General features: G+C 35.3%; 1 protein-coding gene across 2 annotated transcripts; it reads right to left on the bottom strand.

Moving 5' to 3' along the window:
• Window positions 1-121: 121 nt before the first annotated feature.
• Window positions 122-26,071, bottom strand: foxj2 (forkhead box J2). Of its 2 annotated transcripts, none has more exons than XM_056475004.1 (10): window positions 25,016-26,071; window positions 22,334-22,656; window positions 15,150-15,224; window positions 14,876-14,962; window positions 12,394-12,489; window positions 9,643-9,796; window positions 9,307-9,564; window positions 9,124-9,213; window positions 4,657-5,025; window positions 122-2,209 (listed from the first exon to the last, which is right to left on the bottom strand). In XM_056475004.1, exons 2-10 carry the CDS (start codon window positions 22,637-22,639, stop codon window positions 2,106-2,108), a joined length of 1,539 nt encoding a protein of 512 aa, XP_056330979.1. In that variant the 5' UTR covers window positions 22,640-22,656; window positions 25,016-26,071; the 3' UTR covers window positions 122-2,105. The 2 variants fall into 2 exon arrangements, with proteins under 2 accessions (XP_056330979.1, XP_056330978.1); XM_056475003.1 differs by having other exon boundaries at window positions 9,124-9,225; window positions 25,016-25,937.
• Between the last annotated feature and the right edge of the window lie 1,014 nt (window positions 26,072-27,085).

The raw sequence follows: 27,085 nt of genomic DNA, 5'->3' as shown, positions 1-27,085 counted from the left end.
ATATATATATATAAATATATATATGAACATTTTAGAGATATTTCTCTAATATTGGCTATGGTCAAAAATTGTGTGGTGTTGACTGTGAACATTCACATTAAAAAAATAAAATGGAGAAAAAAAAAAAAAAGGAATTTAAGAAATAAAAAAAAAATCCACAAAACAAAATTGTCCAAGCTTATTTTGTTGCATTGGTTTGCTTTAAAACGATAAGTTAAATATTTCCTTTAATTGTTTTAATCAATTTCTATTTAACAAAATTTAATAAGCAATAAATTCATCATTTCATAGTACATAAATATATTGTCATAATACACTCACTGGACACCTTATTAGGTACACCTATCCGACTGCTTGTTATCGCAAACTTCTAATTAGCCAATGACACGGCAGCAACTCAATGCAATTAGGCATGTAGACATGATCAAGACAGTCTGCTGCAGTTCAAACAGAGCATCAGAATGCGGAAGAAAGTTGATTTAAGTGACTTTAAAATGTGGCATGGTTGTTGGTCCGAGGCAAGCTGGTCTGAGTATTTCAGAAACTGCTGAGCTACTGGAATTTTCACGCACAACCATCTCTAGGGTTTACAAAGAATGGACTGAAAATGAGTAAATATCCAGTGAGTGGCGGTTCTGTGGGCGCAAACGCCTTGTTGATCCCAGAGGTCAGAGGAGAATGGCCAAGCTGGTTCCAGCTGATAGAAAGGCAACAGTAACTCAAATAACCACTCGTTGCAACCGAGGTATGCAGAAGAGCATCTCTGAACACACAACACAATCTTGAGGCGCATGGGCTACAGCAGCAGAAGACCACCGCTGGTGCCACTCCTGTCAGCTAAGAACAGGAAACTGAGGCTACAATTTGCACAGGCTCATCAAAAAAAGGACAATAGAAGATTAGAAAAAAGTTGCCTGAACTGATGAGTCTTGATTTCTGCTACAACATTCAGATGGTAGGGTCAGAATTTGGCATCAACAAAATGAAAGCATGGATCCATCCTGCCTTGTATCAACAATTCAGGCTGGTGGTGTAATGATGTGGGGGATATTTTCTTGGCACAATTGGGGCTATTAGTACCAATTGAGCATCGTGTCAAAGCCACAGCCTACCTTAGTATTGTTGTTGACGATGTCCATCCCTTTATGACCACAATGTACCCATCTTCTGATGGCTACTTCCAGCAGGATAACACACCATGTTATAAAGCGTGTATCATCTCAGACTGGTTTCTTGAACATGACAATGAGTTCACTGTACTCAAATGGCCTCCACAGTCACCAGACCTCACTCCAATAGAGCACATTTGGGAGGTGGTGGAACGGGAGATTAGCATCATGGATGTGCAGCCGACAAATCTGCTGCAACTGCGTGATGCTATCATGTCAATATTGACCAAAATCTCTGAGGAATATTTCCAGTACCTTGCTGAATCTATGCCACGAAGGATTAAGGCAGTTCTGAGGGCAAAAGGTGGTCCAAACTAGTACTAGTAAGGTGTACCTAATAAAGTGGCTGGTGAGTATATATCTCAGTGTATTGTTAAACCATTTAATTTCTCACAAAAAAAATGTTAGTGTACATGCAATTTGTAGAAAGTGCAATTAAGAAAAATTCTTTGGTCAAACATTTTATGAACCGACTGATTATGAGTCAGAAAAGCCTGCATCAACAACATTCAACAAAAATACAGCCATTGTCTTCTGACTTTTCGAAGTGCTAACATTATTTACATTGTAATACACTGACGTAAAAGGCAGCCAACTGTGTATAACTTGGGATAAGAGAAAACGGATGTTGCATTGAAGAAAACATTGTCAGAACTGATCCACCCGTCTTCGAGATCTGGAGCAGTTCAGGAACAAACATGGTAGCGTTACTGCACTGCATTTTGGTAAACCTTGGTGAATTTTCTGATTGTTTACAAAGATGTGGTTGATGACCTGAATGATGGTTAATGTTAAGGTGGTTCTGCTTTTGTTCCGTTTATGTATGAAAGATGATGAATGAGCTGGCCTCACCTCATGTTGACAGATATTGATGCTTTTTCAATGATTGGCTCATGTTTTCTTTTACTTTATATGCATGTCTGCCAACAATCAATTCTATTCAATCAAAGAGTCCCAATCGAAATCGTCCTGGATTTCTTCACTGATGCGAGTCTTCAGGGGTGGACGGGCAGTTGGCGTCAACGGTTGAGTTTGAAGTGCTGCGTAAAAGCAAAATGATGTCATATTAGGAGCAGTATAGCAATGACCACTTCTACAGAGTCTCAATAGGGATTTGTTATTGAGGAGGGGGGAGTAAAAAGTGGATGGAAACTTTTTAATTTGAAGGCTATCAACGTCTTACAAAAAGTGTTTCCCTAAAAAAAGTTGCACTACTGCGACACCCACAAAATTTCACAGGGCCTGTATCAGCCAGCAGCGCCCCTGAAAGTACCGAAAGTACAAGATCTCGGATACTTCTTTCAAACGGTGGCAGGGCACCCCCTTATATATAGGATGAGGAGCTCTGTCACCAGGGAGGAGCTCGGAGCCGCTGCTCTTCCACATCGAGAGAAGCCAGCTGAGGTGGCACGGGCATCTGTTTCAGATGCCGGCTGGAAGCCTACCTAGAGAGGTGTTTCAGGCATGTCCCACAAGGAGGATGCCTTGGTAGACGCAGGACACACTGGAGGGCTTATGTCTCTTGGCTGTCCTCGGAACGCTCCTCTCGGGATCCCCCCGGAGGAGCTGGAGAAAGTGTCTGGGGAGAAGGAAGTCAGGGGTTCTTTCCTCAGACTGCTGCCCCCACAACTTGGCAGATTAGAGGCCCACCAGAACCCCCCTCCCCCGCTCTTCACTTTCGTCTGTAACACCTTCTGCCACCCCTCCTCCTCCATAAAACGTGCTGGATAAGTTGGCGGTTCATTCTGCTGTGGCGACCCCTGATTAAACAAGGGTCTAAGTTGAAAAGAAAATGAATGTGCTTGTAAATGTGGAGTTTCTTAGGTTTTTTACATGTATGCGAGGGTAGCAGAATTGCATGCATGCACGTACTGTGTCCCCTGATTTTTGTAACCATGCATACTTTACAATATATTGTAAATGCACACTGAAATTCAATAATAATAAAATAAATAGTTTTCAAAATATAAAAGCAGGCACATAAAGTCATTGCTGGCCAGCTTTATTGTGCCCAGTTGCACCCCAGAGCTTTGTGTACACTAGGGCTGTGGCAACAAAATCAATCGATTTGGAACCAATGAGATTTTCAAAATGTGTCGCAAATCTCTCCAATGTTGTGAATTTGGACTGCCAATCCTGCATACTGCATCTTAAATCTTGTGGCATAAGAGTCAACTCACATGACCAAACACACAAGCACTTTTCCTCAAGCATTTGAGTTAAACGTGTGATTGGAAGGTAGCAGGTTTGAGTTCCAGCACTGGCAGGAATTGATATTGTTGGGAGTGAATAACCAGCGCTCTTATCACCCTCAGTACCACAGCTGAAGTGAGTCTGTTGAGCAAGGCACCAATCCCCCATCTGCTGCCCGGGTGCCACAGTAATGGCTTTCCACTGCTCTGGGATTGTTCACTGTTATGTGTGTGCACATGGATGGGTTAAATGCGCAGAGCACAATATCCAGTATGGGTCACCATACTTGGCCATGTCACAACTTTCACTCTTACTTAAAAAACTACCCTACAGGGACATCTGCTGTTACAAACTAATCTCAGAATCAATTCAACGGAGAGTAGCAATGCATTTAGAAAATCTCAGAGTTGATTTCCTCATGATTCTTCACCACTACTAAGCTCTAGTGTACACAAAGTATTAGCCCTTGTGGACACAATTTTTAAGAAGCAGTGCTCATCTTTATCATGCTTGCTTTAATTGGATATGGTGGTCTTCAGGGTGAAAGGCAAACATTATAATATGTATAGATAATTCATTCATTCATTAATTTTCTTTTAATAATAATATAATAGTTGAATATAATTAAATATAATATTCATTCATTCATTTTCAACCGCTTCTCCGGTGCCGGGTGGCAGGGGCAGCAGTCTTAGGAGAGAACCCTAGACTTCCCTTTCCCCAGACACTACCGCCAGCTCCTCCGGGGGGATCCTGAGGTGTTCCCAGGCCAGCCAAGAGACATAGTCCCTCCAAAGTGCCCTGGGTCTTCCCAGAGGCCTCCTAACGGTGAGACAAACTCATTTCGGCCGCTTGTATCCGAGATCTTGTCCTTTCGGTCATGACCCAAAGCTCATGACCACAGGTGGGAGTCGGAATGTAGATTGACCGGTAAATCGAGAGCTTTGCCTTTCGGCTCAGCTCCTTCATTACCACAACGGACCGTTACATCGACCGCATTACAGCTGCCACCGCACCAATCCGTCGGTCAATCTTACGTTCCATCCTTCCCTCATTCATGAACAAAACCCCAAGATACTTGAACTCCACCTGGGGTAAGGACTTTCCTCCAACCTGGAGATGGCAAACCACCTTTTTCTGGTGGAGCACCATGGCCTCGGACTTGAAGGTGCTCATTCTCATTCCAGTCGTGTCACACTCGGCAGCAAATTTAGCACTATTTAAATGAAATATACCATATAGTCTACATTTGCATTGTTCCTGTTAGCAAATAATAAGTGATCTCTGAACGTACCATTGGGAGTCATAGGTTGGCTGACGGTGGGCTGCAGTCCTGCTGGGGTCTGTGTGGTCTGGTTCTGGGCAAGAGGGGTCAGGTTCCTCCTGGGACCCTGTAGAGGAGCTTCACCGCTGCCAGGAGGGAGCTGAGAGGGGTAAATGAGTGGAGATGGTTGAGTTAAACTTGACAGTGTGGGAGGGTTAGTGGGGGGCATATTGACAGAAGGTGGTGCCATGTGTCCGAAAGAAGAGGCGCCACTAGAAGATGAGCCAATGAGACCCTTGTGAGTGAAGAAACGGTTGAGCGAATCACAGAGCGAAGTGAAGAGTGCTGGATCCAGAGCCCAATCTCGCAGTTCGGCCTGACGCATGCTTTCTAACAGGTCTAAATGAAAACAAAACAGATAGACACACATCATAAACCTTCCCCTAGTGATGCTGGGCAGTTTAGAATATTGGATGTATTCATAACTATATACATGTCCCATAGTGATGCTGGGCAGTTTAGAATATTGGATGTATTCATAACTATATACATATCCCATAGTGATGCTGGGCAGTTTAGAATATTGGATGTATTCATAATTATACATGTTTTTCCAAGTCTATAAAATTGTATTGAGCTGGTTTAAAGTTTTATTTGAAAAAAAATATTTATTTTATATAAATTTTTAAATATATGTTTATTTAGTTTTCATGTGATATGTAAACAATGCTCCACACTTCAACTATCGAAATTCTAAGATTTTGCCAACATGTTTAAAAAAAAATGTAAAGTCCCCGTGAACTGGAAGTTGCTAAAAATTTTATCCAACTGAAACTGAATATTATAGAGGGTGTGGGGCTTTCTTTTATGTATACTAGGGCTGGGCGATTTACCCTAAAATCAAAATATTGATTAATTGAACATTTCTTAATTGAACTCGATTATGATTAATGAATGATTATTTTTTTTTATTTTTTTTTTTGCCCTCATAGTGCACTGACAGGTTTTGTACAGTAATTATGCGCATATATTACTCTTAAGTGAGAGATTTTTGGATGAAGGGTGCATTACTTGAAAGAAACACACACTATCTACTATCTATGACTATTTATTGAGCATTGATGTTGAACAACTGAAATTAAAACAAGCATTGCCTAAAACCAACAGTCACTTTTTGCTCATAAAAAAAAAATAAATAAATAACTTTCACTTTTGGAAACAAGATAAATTATTTTAAATGTTTTTCATCTTGTAAGTAGAAAAAAGCATGTCTCTTCTAAATAAATTAACTCTTGTATATCCTGTAAATAATATTTTAAACAGTGCATTTCTTGCATCTTCTGTAAACAAATATTTTATTGTAAATAATCATTTGAATATAATGGAAAATATGCCATCTCAAGGGATCTCTGGTGCAGCTTCCAATCATCGTCAATGTAGTAAAAAAAGTAAAGTGAGGGGTCAGCCATGGCGAGGGGTATGCAACTAGTCTTTAAGGGGAATGGGGTCACATGACTCACACGTGGTAGGGAAAGTAATAAAAAAAAAATTGACCTGGAAAAATTAGATTGATTATAGGTTCTGAATGTTGATTACGATTACTTTTCAATTATTTGCCCAGCCCTTATGTATACATATATAAAATGGCCCTATTTAATATTGCTTTTCTGTTGGAAGTATACCAACATATATTGGGAACAGTGTTGCCAACTCAGCGACTTTGTCACTTTATTTAGCGACTTTTCAGACCCCTCTAGTGACAAGTTTTTAAAAAAGCAACTAGCGACAAATCTAGCGACTCTTTTTGGTGTTACTGGAAATTTTTTTGAGATTCTCATTGGTCTGTACTGTACGGTTCCTACTCTTCTCAGCGAGCTGTGGGTGATGCCGTCTGCCCCTTCCCGCCTCAGAGTACTCACAGTACCACATGCACACAGCTGTCTCTCACACCTGCAGCTCGAGAGCAGATCACCCCTTAGCGTATAAATGACAATTGATTTAGCACCGCGATTGTGTGAGGTATTTCCCTTGTACAGTCAAACCGATCTGCCTCTTTCTCTTAAAATTAACAACGTAATTTGACTTAATTTATTCTTTTCTTGTTCAAAATCACAGAGATTTGATTGACAGTTTCTGAACGCGTGTTCATTATGAGGTTACTGCAAAAAGTTGTTGCCAGATATAGCTGACTTTTTCCAGCCCAAAAGCTGTCCAAAACCTGCCCTAACGCACAAAAAAAAAAACGCCCAAAATATATATATTTTTTAATTTCATTTTACTTTATTTAAATTTTAATTAACCTAGTTACTTTAACGGTCATAATTTTTAACCAACACCAGCAATCACAGAACCACAACATAACCAGATCACATCGAAACACTGCCCCCCTCTCGCTTACACACGGCACTTACCTCTGTGTAGATTACTACCTATTAGAATATGTTTTACTTTTGAAATGGGGTATGAATTCATCCCATTTGGCGTTTTAGATTCTTTTGAACATAATTAGGTGCTGATTGTCAATCAGACAGCGCTTCTATGTTTGTTCTTGTTGCCATTTGGGGAAAAAAAAATGATCGATAAATGTTATGATGAACCGCAACGAGTTTAACTGCAGGTGCTGCGTGATGTGCGTGCACACGAAGGGGAGTTAGATTTGTCCTAGGAGTGAGATTTTGATACAACTTTCCTTTACCTGCTCCTGCGGGTGAGCCCACGCGGTTATGCACTGGTCACTACTAACTGAATGGAGCAGGAGCATACAGTTATGTTTTGCTAAATAAGCTGAATATAAAATTTACATTTCAAAACCGCCCAAATTTTGTCAACCTGCCTATGCCATTTTTTACCCGCACACTCAAATTTAAAACCGCCCAATCTGGCAACACTGACTGCATATTTACTACACATCTATACTGATTCAAACAACAATAAATTTAATTAAATTGACATGCATATATAAAGCGTAAAGCAAATATAAAAAACCCTTTGTTAACTATAGGCTTCTAAACAGAAACTGCTGGACGCGATGACGTTAGTAATATTCAAATTGACGTATGACGTAATTTAGGGACTTTTTAAGCAGAGCTTAGTACCTTTTTATTGAAAATAGTTGGCAACAGTGATTGGGAAATTATTATAGTTATATTATAAATCTCATGATCCTTCAGAAATCCTTACATTTCATATTAAATCCCTGATGACACAATTAGTTATATTAGGCCCACACGGAATCTGTGCACGCAGAAAACCACAGATTTTCAGCCCGTTATGGAGTCTAATTATTTACTTGTATAAATGTCTGTAAATTTATATTAATTCAGTTTTCAAATTAATTTCAGTAATATTATTGACTGATATGAAAATTTATATGATTTATTAACAATACAGTTTGTAAAGTAATATTTTCTGTCCTGTAGTAGATATATTATATAAGAGACTTGCTTTGTTTACCAAATAAGTGGATCTAATTGGATTTGCATAGTAAACATTAAATAACAGTTAAAAATCTATCATTTTTTATTTCATACGTTAGTTTCTAGTAATGTTACTCCCAAAACATTCCGCAAAAATCCACAGATTTTTTACAAAATTCTCAGCAGAAATAGCAAAAAATGTCTACAGATTCTGTCTGGCCCTAGTTATTACCTATTCATTTTATTCGTTTATTACACTTTTTGAAGAACTGAACATTCAAAATTAACTTTAAAAATGAATGAATAAATGAACGTAAAATGTAAACATTTTCTGTCAATTAGTATCAATATCATTGATACGTTTGGCCAACGGAGAAATTAAAATGGCCGTGCCTATTTTTTCCCTCTCCGCTATCGCCACTGGCTTGCATGGTTTGGGATTGGTAGAGCTGCGCATCGTTGGATTTGCTCTTCGTTGTTTGGACTCTCAGTAGTGATTTTTAAACCACACTGAACTGAGCTAAACTGAACTGAGCTTAAACACTACAAACTGAACTACACTGTTCCAATTTACTATGACCTTTTATGTGAAGCTACTTTGACACAATCTACATTGTAAAAGTGCTATACAAATAAAGGTGAATTGAATTTAATTAAATAATCCATCTTTGTTTAATATCAGTATTTTAAAATGAGTTATTTTATTAAATTTCAAAAAGAAATAAAACAAAAATGTGAATGTGAGCAGTTTACAAATGTGCATTTGGTTTCAATAGTTTGGTATAACTGCATGCTTCTAATAATGTTATTTAATGACATCCATTTCAAACCATATTTGCCCTCATATGGCATCAAAATATTTTTCCAATTAGCAATTTCATTTAAAATGAAGCTTGACAGTTTTGTAACTACTACTTTAAATAATAAGTAACATTTCAATATTCAAAAGCCGCTCCCCAAAGTGGGTGTTTTTGATTCCAAATAAACTAAAAACATTTCAAAACATTCTTCTCTGAAACTCAATTGTAAATCCAGAGTGGAAAACGAAAGCATTGACTCTATATCTGACTGCAGTACTGACCAGGATGACAAGAGAGGTCAATGTTTGCCCAGTCCAGACTACTGGCGATTCTGAAACTCTCTCTCAAAGAGTCCGGGTTACTGAACCAGTCTGCAGGAACAACTTTAAGAGAGAAAAAAGAAGATCAGTTCATCTGGACACTCGTATTCCACCAACAGGTCACTACTGAGCAGTTTTACTCACCGTTGGGAAGCAGCTTGTCAGGCTCAGTGCTGGAGTTTAGATGAATGCTAGAGTTCTGGTTTTGGTTCAGGGTGGGGATAAAGCTATGGAGTGCATTTGGATTGAAGTTACCATTGGTATTGAGGTTTGGAATATGAGTCGAATTTGGGTTGATAAACTGATTAATATTAGGGTTTGGACAGGGGGAGAGAGGAGGCAGGGTTGGGGTATGGAGAGGTGTACTGTCATGGGTTAGTCCAAGTAAAGTGGAAATGTCCGCTATGAGAAAGAGAAGGTTTTATTTAATAGTTGTGAATCTTAATTAATGAGACAAAATCGAAGAGTGGTTTTACTTACATTGGGAAGTGACCTTTTCTCTCATGGAGCGACAGAGCGACTGAAAAGAATTGTACAGATCTGGAAGGTTCAAGTCAGCAAAGGAGAAGCGAAGCGAAGGATCAGCATGAGGGTTTGAAGGAAGAGATGAAGGTACTGGAATGGCTGAACGTTGCTGCAAAAACAATGGGGGATAAACTTTGGGTAAACAATATTCTATTTAAATTTAGCGGTTTCAATATATTCAGTTTTTCCCAATTTTATGATGTTTAACCAAAACTGAAAGAAAAATTCTGGGCCCGAAACTGAAATTTCTGGATGGCTTGGCCAAAAACCGAAACCACTAAATGCTAATAATTGTTTATTATTTTATTAAAAAATACGTTGTTTTTATATGTAACGGCCAGGGGCGTCGCTAGACTGAATTTACTGGGGCACGTGCCCCAGTAAAAATCCCCAGTGCCCCAGTAAATGCTTTGAGATATGATGTACTTTATATGCAAAAGTTTTAATAATATGAAGGTGATCTTACTAAGCATGCCACCCGATAGATTTTTTATATGAAGTAAAGAGTAGGACGACGAGTCAGGGAGGCAAAGACTTAATAAACCTAATTGTCTGCCTTGTGTCCAAGTCTAAGACAACAGATAATTCTATAAAACATTTCTTTTTTTGTATTCTATAGAACTGTCTATAGAATTTTAAATAAATGAAAATAGTATTGATGCAAAAGATTTCTTAAATGAACTTAGCATCACCCCAGTTGTGTCTTTACATTGTTTTCCAGTTACATTTAGGATTAATTTCTGTTATTTACTTAGAATAATAATTGTATAATAACAATAATACTTTTATTTATTTATAACAAATATTTTTGGTATATATATATATATATATATATATATATATATATATATATATATATATATATATATATATATATATATATATATATATATATATATATATATATATATATATATATATATATATATATATATATATATATTTAGATGTAGAGCTTTATGTCTAGCAACACCCCTGGTAACGTCTCTTATATTTTAACTCAATAACTTTTTTTATACAGATGAAAATAAATAAATATAAAGTAAATACATAAATAGAACACAAGATCAGCGAATGAATCGAGAGACATGATTTTAGCGTTGCCATGACAGCACAGTGGCATTACTGAACGCAGCAGGAACATGTATACAACATAGAAATGTCCTGTCAGTGTGTTATTTGAGAGAACTATGTCAAAGTGTGCTCTGCTGCTCTTGCAATTGGGTCAGCATAGCAACAAACCACCCTTGCGTAGCCCAGCCATTGAAATGAATAGGCTTCATAGTGCAGCACTTCACACAGTGCAGTGTGTACAGCTGGAGGGAGAGTGAAACCAGGGCACTGAACACTGTAGGGCAGAGCAGCGCAGCCTTTTTTTGGCAGATTTTTTCTTTTGGCCAAAAAACGAAAATAACATTTTTGGCTGATAATTTTCGGTGGCTGAAAATTCAGTGCATCCCTACAAAATATATTAACTAATCTGGACGAAAACACATTTCTCTATTGACGTATGCAGGACCTCTCTCATTCGCAATGGCCTATATGCACACAGACTTTTAATTTCAGCCAGCCAGCCTCAGCGCTTCCGGTGAACTGTCTTTCCATTATAAAACTGCCGTGTTTAAGGTCTGATTTCTTCAAAAATCAGGGATCTTCAAAAATCAGGGATCTTCACTGCCTGATAGATATCCAATATTAAGTGGGTCTCAGACCAGACAAGAAGTACTGCAATAAAGTTCATTTTCCCCCAACATGTGTTTAAAACACGACAGCTTATTTTACCCCAGTATTTTCAACAGAATTTCTGTGCTTACCTGCTGATCCTGATGGAGCTAACCGTTACACAGTTTTTCATCTCGTTTTACGCTTGAACAACTAAATGAATGCTTAAGTCCATTTAAGTGAATGTATGGTGATGACATTACAACATCGATGCTGTAAAAGGAACCTTACGAAATTGAAAACGGTCACATTAAGCTTTCGCTGGAAGTTTATTATTGGCTGAAAAATATAGCTTTGCATATACCCTATTTAACTCAAACCCACAATCATTTTTTGTGTGCAGTTCCCACATCTCAAACCCCAGTTTAAAAAAAGCACCAATGAATAAAGCCACCCTAACTTTTGTCATTTTCAACAACTTGTTACAATTGGATATACTCTACATCACAATATAGAAGAAAATATTATATAGGAAAATATTCATATTTTATCCTTAAGCTGTTACAGAACAACTTTTAAAATAGCACACAGGTCATACAGGCTACTTGTATAATGGTTTTAGTCCTTTTTGAAGCTTTACAAACTTTTCTGTATTGCGTGAATAAATAATGATACAGTAATTTATTAATAATATTAAATAATTAAACGTAAGGGTGAGAAAATTGTGACAGAATTTGTTTTAATTGTGTTACATGACAAGAACATACTTCAAATGTTACTAAAAATTTGTTTTGTTGTCTTTCAGTTCCTTGAAAATGTCTAAAAACACTGTGCACTATGCACCTGCACACTTAGCGTCCTGTAAATGCCCTTACATTTTTCTATCTGAACTATGCATGTACTTAGATTCATTATAAATGAAAGTGATAGGACTGCTTGTTCTATTTTGTTCATCTCACTCTCATTTCCTCAGTTTTAGGCCACAAGCTCTGATTTACGAGGATCTCAATGGAAACAGAAAAAGCAGAAGAAATGACATCGAACCTTGCATGGAGGAGGAGGGAATGTGCTCTTGGTGTCTGGCTGAGGGGGGAGGGGCTCCGGTTGATTGACAGGCAGTTGTGTGTCTGAGAACGGAGTCTGAAACAGAAATATTAGTGAATGAAATATTGATCCCACAGACGTGATGAAATACTTCATGTGATTAACATCTTGGCCTGCCTCGACAAATAATTTTTGTTTTGTGACATATTGCCAGTGTGATCAAATTACTGCAGTAAGTCATATTATTGTCATTTTAAGACACATTTCATTACAAAATAAACTTTCTGTCACCATTTGCTCAGAGTTTCTTTCTTCTGTTGAAGACAAAAGTAGATATTTAGAAAAATGTTAGAAACCGGTAGCCATTGACTAGAAATTTAAATTTTTACTATGGATGTCAATGGTTCCAACATTCTTCAAAATATCTTCTTTTGCGTTCAACAGAAGAAACAAACTCATAAAGGTTTGGAACCATTAAAGGGAGAGTAAATAGTGTGTGAACTATCCCTTTAAGACAATTTCATGCCTCTGATTTTACAACAGCATAATAATGTAAATAGGCATAAATACTTTCAAGGGACAAAACCCTTAATTATTATTTAGATTCTGTAACTTGATTTAAAAAAGGTAATGTCCTAATATAAACTTTGACCCCGGTGATGTAGAATATAGTGATGCACCGATACAATTTTTTTTGGAATCAATCCGATCCCAATACCAAAACCAATACAGATCCAATCCTGATACTGTCATTTTTTTATCTTTAAAATAATGACTCATTTTAAATATGTAGCAAATATATGACCGGTTTGTGATACAACAATTACAGTGGAGCATTAATTAAATCCTTATTTTCCATGGAGCAAAGCAAGTCATCCATCTGCGTAGTTGTTCATAGTTCGTCTATTCATCATTGTTCATCTTTTCATCATATGTCTGAAAAATTATCGTTATAGAACGAATTTCATTTGCTATAATTTGTATCTTAATTTTTATGTATTTTTTGTTGGTCAGTAATCTACAAAATAAACAAGAAGATTTGAGGTAAAGTGCTTCAAAACTAGATCCGCTTATATGCTTCAGCGCCAAAACACAAACTGGTCTGTTAAATCAAATGTTAATCTAAATAAAATTACAGTGAAATATTCGCAGTTTCAGAGTAGCCTATTTTAGGCTAAATAATTTTCTGTTAATGACAATCCAAATTTCAGGTCGGCCTACTTTGTATCTGAAAAGCAGGTAATAACCCACTCTACACTGTAAACCCTAATGTTGTCTTTACTTAAACAAATTAAGTAAAGTTGACTGAACATAACTTAAAATTTTGCATTCTGGTCTTATCACTTAAAAATATGAGTTCATTTAACTTATGTACCATGAAATTGCATAAACTTCATAATTAATAATTATTAAATAATTAATCCTTTGAAAAAAATAGGTCACTTTCACAAATGTAGTTTTGACTGTAAAATTCTTATATGTGCAACCTTTTAAATCAGAAAACAAAATGGCTGCAGGTATAATTATTCATCATATTGTCATCACTAAGTTTGGTGAACTGAACAATTTAAGTATAATCTACAAAACCAGCAAGTTAAATAAACTTAAATATGCAAGTTTTGGGAGACTCCGTTACTCAATTAAATTAAGGCAACACATTTACTCAATTATTTAGTTCAGTCAACTTAAAACCCAATAAGGGTTTTCAGTGCAGTGTTGCGAATGCGATCTGCTGATCTAACAGACACAGTGCAACATGATTTAGAAACAGCAATGAACTCATTGTTGCAGGTCAAAATGAACCCATTTAATGCAAAACTAAATGCATTTCTCCACTGATTATTTAAACTAATAGGAACAAATAGTCTTGGAGAAAGTTTTTCGTGTTGTCATAAATTAACACGACATGCAGTTTGAATTGTGACTGAATGGAGAATGAGTGACAGGCGCAGCACAGGGAAGCACTGAAGTGGACATGAATTTAAGCACTTGAATATTCATCTGTACGTCACATTAAACTATAGAATGGCTTTAGAACATTTGGGATATAGTAGGCCTACATGATAACTTTCTAGTGCCTTATATTAGGCTACCTTCATGGCTTTTGTTGGCTTACAAACTACGTAGTATGCTGTGTCGAAGTGATATCCGATCTAAGTATCGCTTAAGTGCATCCCTCATAGAATATACCTTAAATGTGCTTGTAAAGTGCCTTTGACATTATTTGTGACTTGTCACTTTTATGGAAGTGGACTGCTTTAAAATAGAGCTTCAAACTCTTAGTAGTTTTTAGGAAAACTTGAAAATTCAACCCTTCTTTATCTGTCAGTAACCTTTGTTTCTAAATGAGTTTAATGTTGATGATATTCACGTTTAAGTAAACATTTATAGTGCATCATCAAAAACTAGTGAGGTCATGTCTATGTATTGCCTGATATGTCAACTGATAATCAATAATGATTATTGTGACAGGCCTACTTACTACTACTTGTTCTTCATCAGGATAAGGACGTTTGACTCCTCTTGGTTGAGTGGATTCAGGTGGTACATCCATCGTCCAGTATGATCCCTTAAAACAGATAATTATTTCAGATTAAAGTAATCCTATCGTCTGTGGGTTACAGAGTATTTAAAATGTATAAAAAGGTTTGTAATATAAAAAGCATGGAAGATAATAAGTATGAAAACAATAATATTATGTCAAATTAACAACCGTAGATATTAAAGAACAAAATAATGAGATGATTTGACTTTACCTTTCCAGGATCACTCTGAGGTCGAGGAACTTTCCGGAAACATTTATTGAGGGACAAATTGTGGCGAATTGAGTTCTAAGAGAACAAAAAAAACAAATGTGTGTATCAACAATTTTTTCATTCAGTAATGTTTATTAGTTTTGAGTTAGGTAAGAAATAATTTTTATTCATTAAAGCTGAAGTAAAAAACATGTATAAACCTTATAAAATATTTCTACATTAATAAATACTAATCCTTTGAAATTTCTGTCAAAATATTAAAAACTAAACTTACGTCGTCCAGAATAAAAGAAACAACTGTTTTCGACATCGATACTAATAAGAATTATTGTTATTATCAAGTAGTTATATCAGAATGTTATCTGAAAGATATGAGTAACAAGTAATGGTGCTGAAATTTCAGATTTGCCATTACAGAAATTCATTTAATTTTAAAATATATTCCAATAGAAATCTATCTTAAATTGTAATATTATTTGACAATATTATTACTGTACTGTATTTCTGATCAAATAAATGCAGCCCAGGTACCAAGAAAAGCATTTTAAATACATAAAAAAATAATGAACAATCAGTATGAAGAAAAACAAACAAAAAAAAAAACATAAAAAATAATAATCTTACCAAACCCAAACTTTCAGGGAAGTATAAAATAAATGTACATAAAAACCAGTTCCTGAAATTTGCATACAGTAGATTCCTCAGACTTTTCAACATTTCCAGTGAAAGAGCATCATATATCATTAATCTTCATTTCATTAATTTCCTTGAGAAAAACTTCTGAAGGGATTGCAACACATTTCCCATATCTCCGTATATCACTATCTGTATATTGCATAATATGCTGCAAATGGAGAGCATAACGGCAATCAGTCAAAGTTACTGTATGTCATCTGTCATCAAAAAAGAAAAAAAAAACTGGTGAGTGGAGAGAAGAAATGGCATGTTTACAAGCACAAACTGGTTAAGCGATGCTGCTGATAGGGGCTCTGTGAAACATTTAAGGCTGAAGATTTCAAGAATACTGAACCGTATGATGAAAAATGAAATATTAGAAACCTGAAGAAGTACAATGAGCTTGTTTTTTAGTTATCTAGGCAAAGACACGATGAGTGATTTTAACTAAAATACTCTCAAATGTTGTGTGACAACACAAATTATGGGATGCCAAAGCTGCCAAAATAAACGTGAAAATAAATTAAAAGAAAAAGAATAGATAATTATGAAAATACATAAACGTAAAAATAAATAAATGTACATTGCCTTATCCAATGAAAAAATTTGTTCATCGAATATACTGGACAAAAGTGAGGTTGACAAAAATAGCTCAAGACTTGGACTGTAACCAGGGATGTGACACTGACAACAGGGGTGAGAATCCAAATGCAGGGTTTTATTGACAGAATGGTCAGGCAAGCAACAATCAACACAGGAGCAAACAGATGTATGAGGGCCATCCAGAGTCGAAATAGCAGGCAAATGGTCAGAAGGCAGGCAGCATACAGGAATGATCAAACAAAACAAAGCAAAGGGTCAAAAGACGGAAGGCAAGGCAAGGAAAACGCGTTGTAATGTCACTTAACAGATAACAAGACTCAGCAATGAGTGTCTCAAAGTTAGCTGTATTTATAGTCCAAGTAACATGTGTGTGTGAACAGAGTGCATGTATGTTGTAGTCCATGACATGGTGGATTTGTAGTCCGTTAGCGCTTGTGAGTGTTTTCCAGCGATCTATGGTGTTTTAGATTGCTGGTGATCGTGACATGGACACTATATGTGATTGCTGTAATCAAGCACTTGCAGACTTAATAAATATGTATTGGCTTTGTCCATCAATCACTTCTTTTTGGCTATAAATTTTATATTAAATAATATAAATTCTTATCTTCTTATTGCACTTTTTGGACTTTCTCTGATTATAGCAGGGGTTATCGAGCTGTACTGCAAACTCCCTTGCATTTTTGACACCGTTAGCAAGACGGTGTATTCTTTTCTTATAGAAACAAAGATTTCACCAGAGTTTTGACAACTGGTTGCGAGATGCAATGAGCTTCATCCATTTGGGGAAAAAATCTGATTTACAATAAACAGCAATACTGGGGCTTTTTCTAATACATGGGACCCATTTAGAATTTTTTTTTCTGAGGATGTCAGTATCTCTACAGTCTGTCAATCTAAATCTTAGGGTCTTTTAATTGCAAAGCAATGTAATTAAGTACATTGTATAAATACCTGAGGATTAAAAGGTACATGTGTATACTGTACAGGTTTTTTAATTATTTATTTATTTAAATTGTTTTTATTTATTTATTTATTTATTTATTTATTTATTATTATCATCATCATCATTTCTTTTTTTCTTGGATAAATGTAATTTCATCTTGTTCAGAGGGTAGGGGTGGGAATAATATTTGTTTAAAATTCTCAGTAAAATTACTTTGTTATATCTGTAAATGTTTAATAAACAGATCAAAAAAATAATTGTGTAAATAAATACATGATTAAATAAATATTTCTACATATTTTAGGAGGTAAAAATTTAAACTACTTTTGTGGATTTATTTATATTTCTGTGTGTTTGTTTAGTTATGTCCTAATGATAATACTTTATTTTTTGTCTCCTCACATGATACATGTGCTTACTATAGTAATAACAATACATTATGCATAATTACATGCAACTAAATCCAACCCTTACCATAGTACACTCAAAAAAGTGACGTTTGCCATTTGTTCAAAATACGTCTTTAAAATTGTTTGCATATTGCAACCCAGCATTTTTTTTTACAGTGTATGTACTTTAACTGTAAAAATGCTGGGTTCCACACAATCGATTTGTGTTGGGACAACATGAAAGAATTAATTTAACTTCTTAGTTTTTTTTTATTTAAATGTATAGAACAAAAAACAATTAAGTTGTGCCCCAAAAACTAAAGAATTAAATAAGTAGTTTGAAGTGTACTAAGGGTGCAATAATACAGACTTTTCACTGTTTGGTTTTAGGTGACAGTTTCAGTACGTGTCGGTATATGATTTCTTCAGTAAAAAAGCACAGTCAAATAAAATAAATGAAAAAAATTCTACAAGCAAAATACAATACTAAATGAATACAATATAGTAAAGATAGTACTAAATTATACAGTGCTTTTCAGGTTTTTCATGTACCTAACAGTAGTTTTACAACTGAAAAATATATCCTGCATACTCTGTAATCTTCACTCTATAAATGAAATAAGGGTTAACCATAATGAGATCGCTATTCATTTACATTTAGTCATTTGGCAGATGCTCTTGTATAAAGAGACTTACAATTGAGGGGACATTCAGCAAATCAACACAAACGGACAGTACACACAGGGTGTGCTAATAATACAAAGGAACTGTTAGTGCTCAGAGAATTAGGTGCTAGAGTAAGGGAGTGTTTTTTGTTTGTTTTAAGAGGGGGGTGAAAAGTATTTCTACAAGTGGTTTGTCAACCCCACTCATCTGTGTGAAGTACACCTCATAAAAACATAGTGATATTTTTTGTGAGTGTGTAAGAAAGTGTATGGTGCAAATGTGCAAAAACTGGTGCAGTGTCATTTAAAGTGTCTGGAGGAGTGTGATTACATTATTTTTTGTTGTTTATTTAATATTAAATAATGAGAAAGTTACAGATAACACAATTTCCCAAATGATTAAATTCCAAGCCATAACTGATTGAGTGCTTGTCAAGTCGCACAAGTGGACATAATTATGGGTCATAATTGAATTTTACCATTAAAGAAGAAGAGAGACTTAATTTGAGCATTGTAGCATTCATTCAGCGGTTCAGATGAGGCAGTTCTCAGATCACCCACGTGTTGTGTGAGTTCTGGGATTCTGGACCATGCACACTAGGCATGGGACGATAACCGTTTTCAAGGAATAAAGCTGTTTGGAAAAGTCAAGGTTTTAAAACCGCCAAAATTTTGGGTTATACCATTCCTACGGTATGTGTAAGATGAAGAATTCAGATGCAAAAGCCACTAAAATGAGCTAACGCCACTTCTGCCAAAAATGAGCTAATGACATTGAGTGAATGCTTTAGGCACGTAGTACATGTTCAACAAATATATTTGCTTCAAATCACCTAAATCCCAGCGTCAGCGCATTCAGAAATAACTTGCCACTTGCCTTCGACAGCAAAAGCCGCTTTATCCCGAGAACCAATCAGAAGGCGCAAATAGTATCATATGCTTTCAAAGTGGCAGCGTGCTGATACGCGGGCTTTTATGAAGAGACTGCCTGAGAGGCTTCCCCTTTTTGCCCAGTAGGCCTACCTTGTGTTTTATTTGCTAATGTAAGCTGTTTTTAAAAATAGATATAAAGTATAAAACTATACAATATTCATATTACTTCATATTACCCATACGCCTGATAAGCTTTTATATTAATGGACAATGCACAGATATTGATGTTTCACAATGTTTTTACACATTATTTAAATGTAACAAGCTTGGTTTACAATATTTACAATGTTTACATTGCTCTACTTACATTAAATCTAAATCCCAAATATCTGAAACGGCAACAGATTGTTAAGATTTAATTAATGTCAATTTTAATGTTATTGATTAATGCACTTGACAGATTTCATTCATTCATTTTCCTTCTGCTTAGTCCCTCGTTTATCAGGGGTTAACACAGCGGAATGAACCACTTACTTGACAGATTTATGTGTTTTTAACTTCAGGTAGTTTGTGTAATGTGTTTTATGTTTGGTAAAATAATTTCTAATGGCATCTTTAGTGATTTTTTAGCTAATTGCACTGTCTTGTCCCAATAGGTGGATTTAGAGGTTTTTGCAAAAAAAAAAAAAGCCCTAGTGGATTTAGCTGGTTTTTATGCAAAATAAAATCTACCTTGTTAAAAATCAAAGAATTGTCTAAAGTGACATTTTTAAAAAAAATGTTATTTTATTTACCAGCTAATAACCTTTTCATTATATATAAACAGAAACTTTTGAACCTAACCAGAGGAGCCTGTTAGAAAATGCTCATTTACAAAAAGTCTGATGGATTTAGAGGATTTAGCAACTCTTCAGATATGTTTGTTTTTTTAGGACACCAGTATCTACAGCAGAAAAGATATCCAAAGATGCCATTTTAAATTGTACAGAAATCTGTGTTTTTGAAACTAATGAATGCAGCAGAAGTCAATGATTTATTTTATTATTTAGCCTGACATGTTTACTGTTCCAAAATATTTTAAATGTTTCTTAAAATATTTCTTTAAAAGTTTCTTTAAAAAGAGGGAAAAAGTTGTTATTTACCCAGACATTTAAAAAGAACATATTTTAGGGCAGTAATCATAATACGTGAAACCGTGATATTTTTATCCAAGGTTATCATACCGTCAGAATCATATACTGGCCCATGCCTAACGCACACTCACATGCTGACATGGGACTGACACTTTCTTTCTCACCGTGAAAGTTTCTCCTATTTTAGTGCTCACTGGTGGGACATTTACTCACGAGGAGCTGTGTTTCAGAAAATGTACATATATTTTAACATGCAGAGAGCCAGTTTAGAGAGTAAACTAAAATTTATTTTAATTCAAAACTGAAAAAAAAAACATAAAATCTTTGTGTGCTGAACCGTGAAGGTCGTACCAAATGCTTCAATATTATATAGAGTATTGCGACATCCCTAGGTAATTAATATTACTCTGTATTTAAATGTTTAGTTACACTGACACCATTAAATACAATTTATTAATTAATTTTATTGCGTTGGCAATCCATAAAACAAATAATAAAAAACACACCTTGTGCTTTGAAGATTGGAACATATATGTTCATTATTATATATACGCAATGTCTGAAAGTATAGTTATTTTTAAATATTATTTTGTTTTTTCAGATTCCACAAAATACTAATAAGGTTCTTGAACACAACATTTTCATAACTAAATTAAAAAACCTACCTTAAAATAAATAAAGATATTTATTAAAATATCATAATTTATTACCTGCGCACACATAAAGTTTCCTTTAAGGATGTCCCGCCCTCAGTGGCTGATCATTGTCTCACACAGTTGAGGGGACACAAACGTCAGTTATCTCTAATTTATAAAAGGTTATTTGCAGCTACTGCCCCCACTACAAAGTTGATCAGAGAAGAATGGGAATGCGAGATTGGAGTCAGAATTTCGGAAGAGATTTGGCAGAATAGCTTAGAGGATATTTATAAACAATCAATCAAAACTAGATTATGCCTCATCTAGTTCAAGGTCCTTCATAGACTGCTCTTTTCAAAAGAAATTACATAATATTTTCCACAATATTTCCTATTTGTGATAAGTGCAAATCAGAAGAAGCCGATTTAGCTCATATTTTGTATTCTGTCATAAAATACAGGAATTCTGGGATGAGGTTTTTAAAGTACTTTCAGATGTTCATGATCTACATGTAGATCCCGAACCAGTGCCCATTATATTAGGACATTCTGATTATACAAATTCATTGAGCAAGTGTACAACAGAAATTCCTTACATATTGTTTGATAACAGCCAAAAAGCTACTATTATTGTAATGGAAAAATGGTAATCCTCCAACTGTTAAACTGTGGATTGAAGAATTGATATCTACTCTGCACTTGGAACGAACCAGATATCTTTTAAAAGGAAACATTGGACAATTTGACAAGATTCAGGGCCCTTTCTTCTGTCACTTCATGGAGAATTCTTTTCCCCAAAGCAATGCTTTGTAACTAAAAGTTGTTTTTGATTATCACTGTATTATATACTAACAGGCTGGGGTTGGGGTGTTTGTTTTTGTTTTGTTTTTTCTTGTTAAGTTTTTGTAAGTTTATGCATATCAGAAAATTAATTCTGGAATTTGTGATTATTGTGAGTTTAATCAATGACCAAATAAAAATTATTTGACAAAAAATACATAATATTTTATTCCTTAAGAAATCAATTCCTCTCTAATGTACAAAAAAGAATCTCTGAGCTGCGTTTACACATCAAAATCTTTTCAGCTCGGATAGTATTTGGTTCCTTTCTAAACTGAGTTAAAGTAACTCAGCAGCAGAGTTGGAGGAGTTTGCTGTGAACATAGTTTCTATCTAGGCTTTTTATATCCCGTTCAAGCACTGCTGGGTACACAATGCATTATTTAGCACCAGGAAGTGGTCATGTAGTGGTCTGGCATTTACCTTCCATCCTCTACCAGCTCTGCAGTAATACGGAAACGTATCGCTGATCCAAGTGTAAATATCATTCAAACTCAGCTTCATTTCAGGAGCCGAGCTGATGGCCATGGCGATGAGGGTGGCGTAGCTGTGAGGGGGCTTCACTTTGGAGTTCGACCCGGGTGACAGCGTGGGTATCAGAGGGATATCCTTCTCTCTTCCTCGCTCTTTTTTCCGTTCCACTCTTTCTTTCCCTGAACGCAAGGTGCTGATGCCCAGCTGAGGGAGCCAGTCAATGCTGGTCAAACTAGAGTCCAGTTCAGACGTCATGCTTGAGGAGATGATGTCTGTGATGCAATGAAAGAAACCAAAAACATTATGAGTAAAACATTGTAACCCATGCAGTCCAATTTTAAGTGTGTTGCAAGCAGTGGTGGAAAGAGTACTAAAAAAATCAGTCAAGTAAAAGAACCATTACTTGCCTAAAAATGTATTGCAAGTAGAGTAAAAGTATCTGTTGTAAATATTACTGAGAGTATGAGTAAAAAGTAGCCCTTTCAAAAGTACTCAAGAGTAACAAGTAGTGAGTATTATGCTGCAAAAAGCTGATGCATTTACATGTAATTTGTGCATGTGTGTGTGTAAACGTAACATTCTGTAGTGCATTTAGTTATTGCCCCGCAGGCACACAACGTCAAAACACGTTAATATTAGGTTAGATTATGGTTGTAATGTCAGGTGACCAAAATTCAACGTCTAGCCAGCGTCTAAGGACAATGTTTTTTTGATGTCCAATAATGAAATGATGTTGATATTTTGTTGATTTTAGGTTGTTAGAAAGTGTCCAAAATCCAACGTCGAGTCAACATCTTAAACTAGCATCTTATTGACAACAATTTCTGAACCAAGCTAAACTGAACTGAACTTAAACACTACAAACTGAACTTCACTGTTCCAATTTACTATGACCATTTATGTGAAGCTGCTTTGACACAATCTACATTGTAAAAGTGCTATACAAATAAAGGTGAATTGAATTGAATTACTGACATATATTTGTCAGGCTATGGCAACCAAAATCCAACATCTGATAGACGTCATAGAGGTAACGTCCACACAACGTCAAGCTGTAACATCATTAGATGTTGATATTAGGTTGGACGTTGGACACTGACGTTGGCCTGACGGCAAACCGATTTTCATTTCCAAACAAAATGTTGTACAATGTCAATCTGACGTCATGTTGAAGTCTTGTGTCTGATGGTTGTTTAAGGCCATTTCAGTCATCATACAGTAAACACCCGTCATCTTCTCATCGTGACTAACTGTCTAAACAGTCTCTGGGTTATTGAATGTAAAGATTCTGGACATCTTCTTGGACAATTTTAACGCTTCCAAACAGTTTGCTGCAGTTATAAATCGCCCATGTCTTGAGGTAGTTCATTATGAAGGGATTTACCTTCTATGTGTGATTTGATTGGACAGGAATCACAGGACTGATTTTTCTAATCCCAATAGACAAGAAAATAATAAAGAAGTGACTGCGGGTAAAGGGTGAGTAAATGCTTTTCTTTATTGGGTGAACTATCCGTTTATGTTATTTTTTATATTGGAGAGTCATTTGAAATTAACAAAAATGGCTAATATATTCTATTATATTACACATTTAAGCCAATCTTTCTTGTTATGTATGTTTTTTCCATGGCTTTTAACTTTTAAATTATTATAACAAAAACAAAAAACAAAAAACGAACACTCTTAAATTAAGATATCCTAATTATTTACATTTTTAGGGACAAATTAGTCCAAAAATAAAAATGGGTTAAAAAATACTGAGTTTGATGTTCTTTAAAAATAATCCTTGCACTACAGAATAGCCTGCACACTGAAAAAAAATGTCTGCAAAATTGTTGCAAATTGTTGTGTTGAATTTAAACAAATTAAATTTAGTAATGTTCAACTTAATTTGTTAGTTTAAATTCAGCCCAGATAAATTGTATACAACCACTTAACTTGAAAAAAATGTAAATCCATAGAATTATCTTTGAATCCTTTTTTTTCAGTCCATTAAAAAATATATTTTTGCTGCTTGTTCAAACTACTTATTTATAATAAGCTGAATCAACACAATTATTGAGGTTTTTTTTGCAATAACTTGTGTTCAATCAACTTAAATTTGTAAAAACAATCAACTTAACTTAGTGTTGGGACAACATGAAGGAATAGTGTGGAACAAAGCATTTTTAGTGTAGTTCAATATTCGAATAGTCATTGACTGAATTAGAATAGTACCTGCCTCCGTGCTACATTTATTTTAATACAAAATAAACTTCATAAGCAGAGGCTTGTGTCACAAAAGTATGTTTAGCAACATAGCATTTGAGATGATGTCATAATTAGAAAGGGTTAAATTTAGCAAAATAAAATAAAAATAAAAAATACCTGAAAAATATAAAACGTCTTTAAAACTCCACATTGTGTTGTGCAAAAAAAAACATATTCATGCACCAAAGCAGTTTTGGCTTGAATGCGTGATAAATAATCATTTTCGCCCATGTCAAACTAAAGTCCAATTCTAAAACTAAGCTAACCGTGGTCACCAAGAGTTACTGCACTCCAAAAATACACAAACACCACAGCTTGGTTTATTTCAAACATAGACAACTAAGCGGAGTATATTAATATAAAATATTAGTGAAAACATACCTTAGTGCTCTCAAAAGGCCCCCGACTTCAAGCTGTTTCAGTGTTTAATGCTGTCATCTGTAGCACGGAGGAAGATGATCTCGTTTAACGTTCCTCCTCCTCTCTCGTTTGTTTATCGCAGCATTGATTCAGAGTCTGAAGCCACTATATTAGCACGTTTTGTGTGAAATTTCTGTTCGGAAGAAGAGACAAAAACCTGTCGGAAAAAAGTTCTTCCCTTTCTTTCTCGTTGCCCCTCCCTTTCTGCAAGCGTCGAACGTCATCGACTCTCCACCCTCCGCCTGATATTTGAGAAGTCGGTGCGTTTCTCCTCCTCTCATGGCTGTTCTGTTTAACTAGTGAGTAAGTTCCTGTTTCACTGCTGAAATAGGAGAGCAGTAGAGCAACAAGCGGGAAACCGCTGTAATAATTTCCATTCAGGATTTCTTAGTCCTATGACGCAATGATCTTTGCATCCTGATGGATTTCAGAGTTGCCAAACACGTGTTGATAATGCAGTGAGGACAAATCCAAAACAAAAGCGTCTAACACACACATTAAAAGGATATTTCACACAAAAATGAAAAAATTCTCACAAGTGGTTCCAAACCTATGAGTTACTTTCTTATGGTGAACACAAAAAATGCAGTGCACCGTGGGATTTAAATCATCAACACATACATAAAACACATGCATATATAAATTACTTGTATACACATCTGTACTATTGGATGTTCAAAACAATATATATAACTCTTGCCTGTATACATATAAAGTTGACGCATGCATACACTCACATAAACTCGATTCTTGCACAAGCACCCACAATAATACAGGCGCATACATATAAACTTAAACTATGCATATGCACCTATAAACTCATCTGAATATGAACTTGATGCGTGCATAAACACTCACATAACACTCATGCAAACATTCAAAACTAAATTCACAAACATACAATTAGTTGTGTATATACATACATGCAAATGGTGTCATATGTGTTTGTGCATGAATTCTCAGTGTAAAAGGAAGTCGTTTCAGTTCAAAAGAAACGAGTTTAATTTCAGCGCAAAAGTTCTTTGAGCGCAAAAGGATGAGATAATTATTTATAATGAATCAGGTTATTGCAAAGCTTGGGAAATAGAAATAAAGTTATTAATGGATGAATTACATCTGTTGAATAATAAAATAGATTATGCTAATTATAAAAAAAATATATATATAAAAGATAATGCTAAGAAATGCTCCATCAAATTATAAGGTTTATTTTGCAATTAAATTATTGGAAAGCAATGAGTTTAATAAATATAAGGTGGCATAAGTAATTATTTAGAATAAAATATATATTTAATATTAATTTGTTTGTTTGGTTTTTTATTGCCGTTATTTGTCACAGGGTTACGATACACACTTATGTCCAGTAGGGGGCAGGAATGTACTTTTTAAATAGGTTTGCCTGTCTCCAATAAATAGGCTAATGCACCAAAACGCTGGATACCAGCTGCTGTACAAATATAATTAGCTATTAAACAAAAAAGAAGCAGTGTTTTATGTATGTGTTGATAAGCAAAGTTTGATTTAAATCCTACATGGCGCCTCGTATTAAAAAGATACTGTGAAGAAAGTTGAAAACCTGTAGCATTGACATTGTATAAAATGTAATACTGTCCAAGTCAATGGTTACAGGTTTTCCAACTTTCTTCAAATACATTATTTTGTGTTATTTTGTGTTTTGGGAAAGTGAAGGGTGAGTAAATGACAAAACTTGTTTTTGGTGAACTATCCCTTTAACACCACATTGATGAGCAACAACATTATGACCATCCACCTAATAAACAGTTGAACCTACAAAACAAAACAAAGCGGCAAGGAATTGAATTATTGTGGTGGCACTGGAAATATGTCTTCTGTGATGCAGTATCTGATACCATAATGTCAACATCAGGACCTCCAGTTTCCAAACATTGCAGAGTGGTGGTAATGCAGCATGAACCAGCTTTTCCTAATTGAACATCAAATGTTAGATTGGGTTAATGTCAGGGTAATTTGGAGGCCAAGCCATAAATAGAAAAATCATCTGCATGGCTT

This window comes from Danio aesculapii, chromosome 16 (genome assembly GCF_903798145.1).
Source record: "Danio aesculapii chromosome 16, fDanAes4.1, whole genome shotgun sequence".
NCBI lineage: Eukaryota > Metazoa > Chordata > Actinopteri > Cypriniformes > Danionidae > Danio > Danio aesculapii.
Note: the sequence above shows the minus strand (reverse complement) of the source record. Positions and strands in the feature narration are given on the sequence as shown.

Coding starts and splice junctions, on each gene's coding strand:
- foxj2 (XM_056475003.1), bottom strand. CDS start 22,639: ATGACGTCTGAACTGGACTCTAGTTTGACCAGCATTGACTGGCTCCCT. Junction 5,026..9,123: donor TGACCTCTCTTGTCATCCTG/GTCAGTACTGCA, acceptor GTTTTCATTTAG/ACCTGTTAGAAAGCATGCGT. Junction 2,210..4,656: donor CCAACCTATGACTCCCAATG/GTACGTTCAGAG, acceptor GCTTTTACGCAG/CACTTCAAACTCAACCGTTG.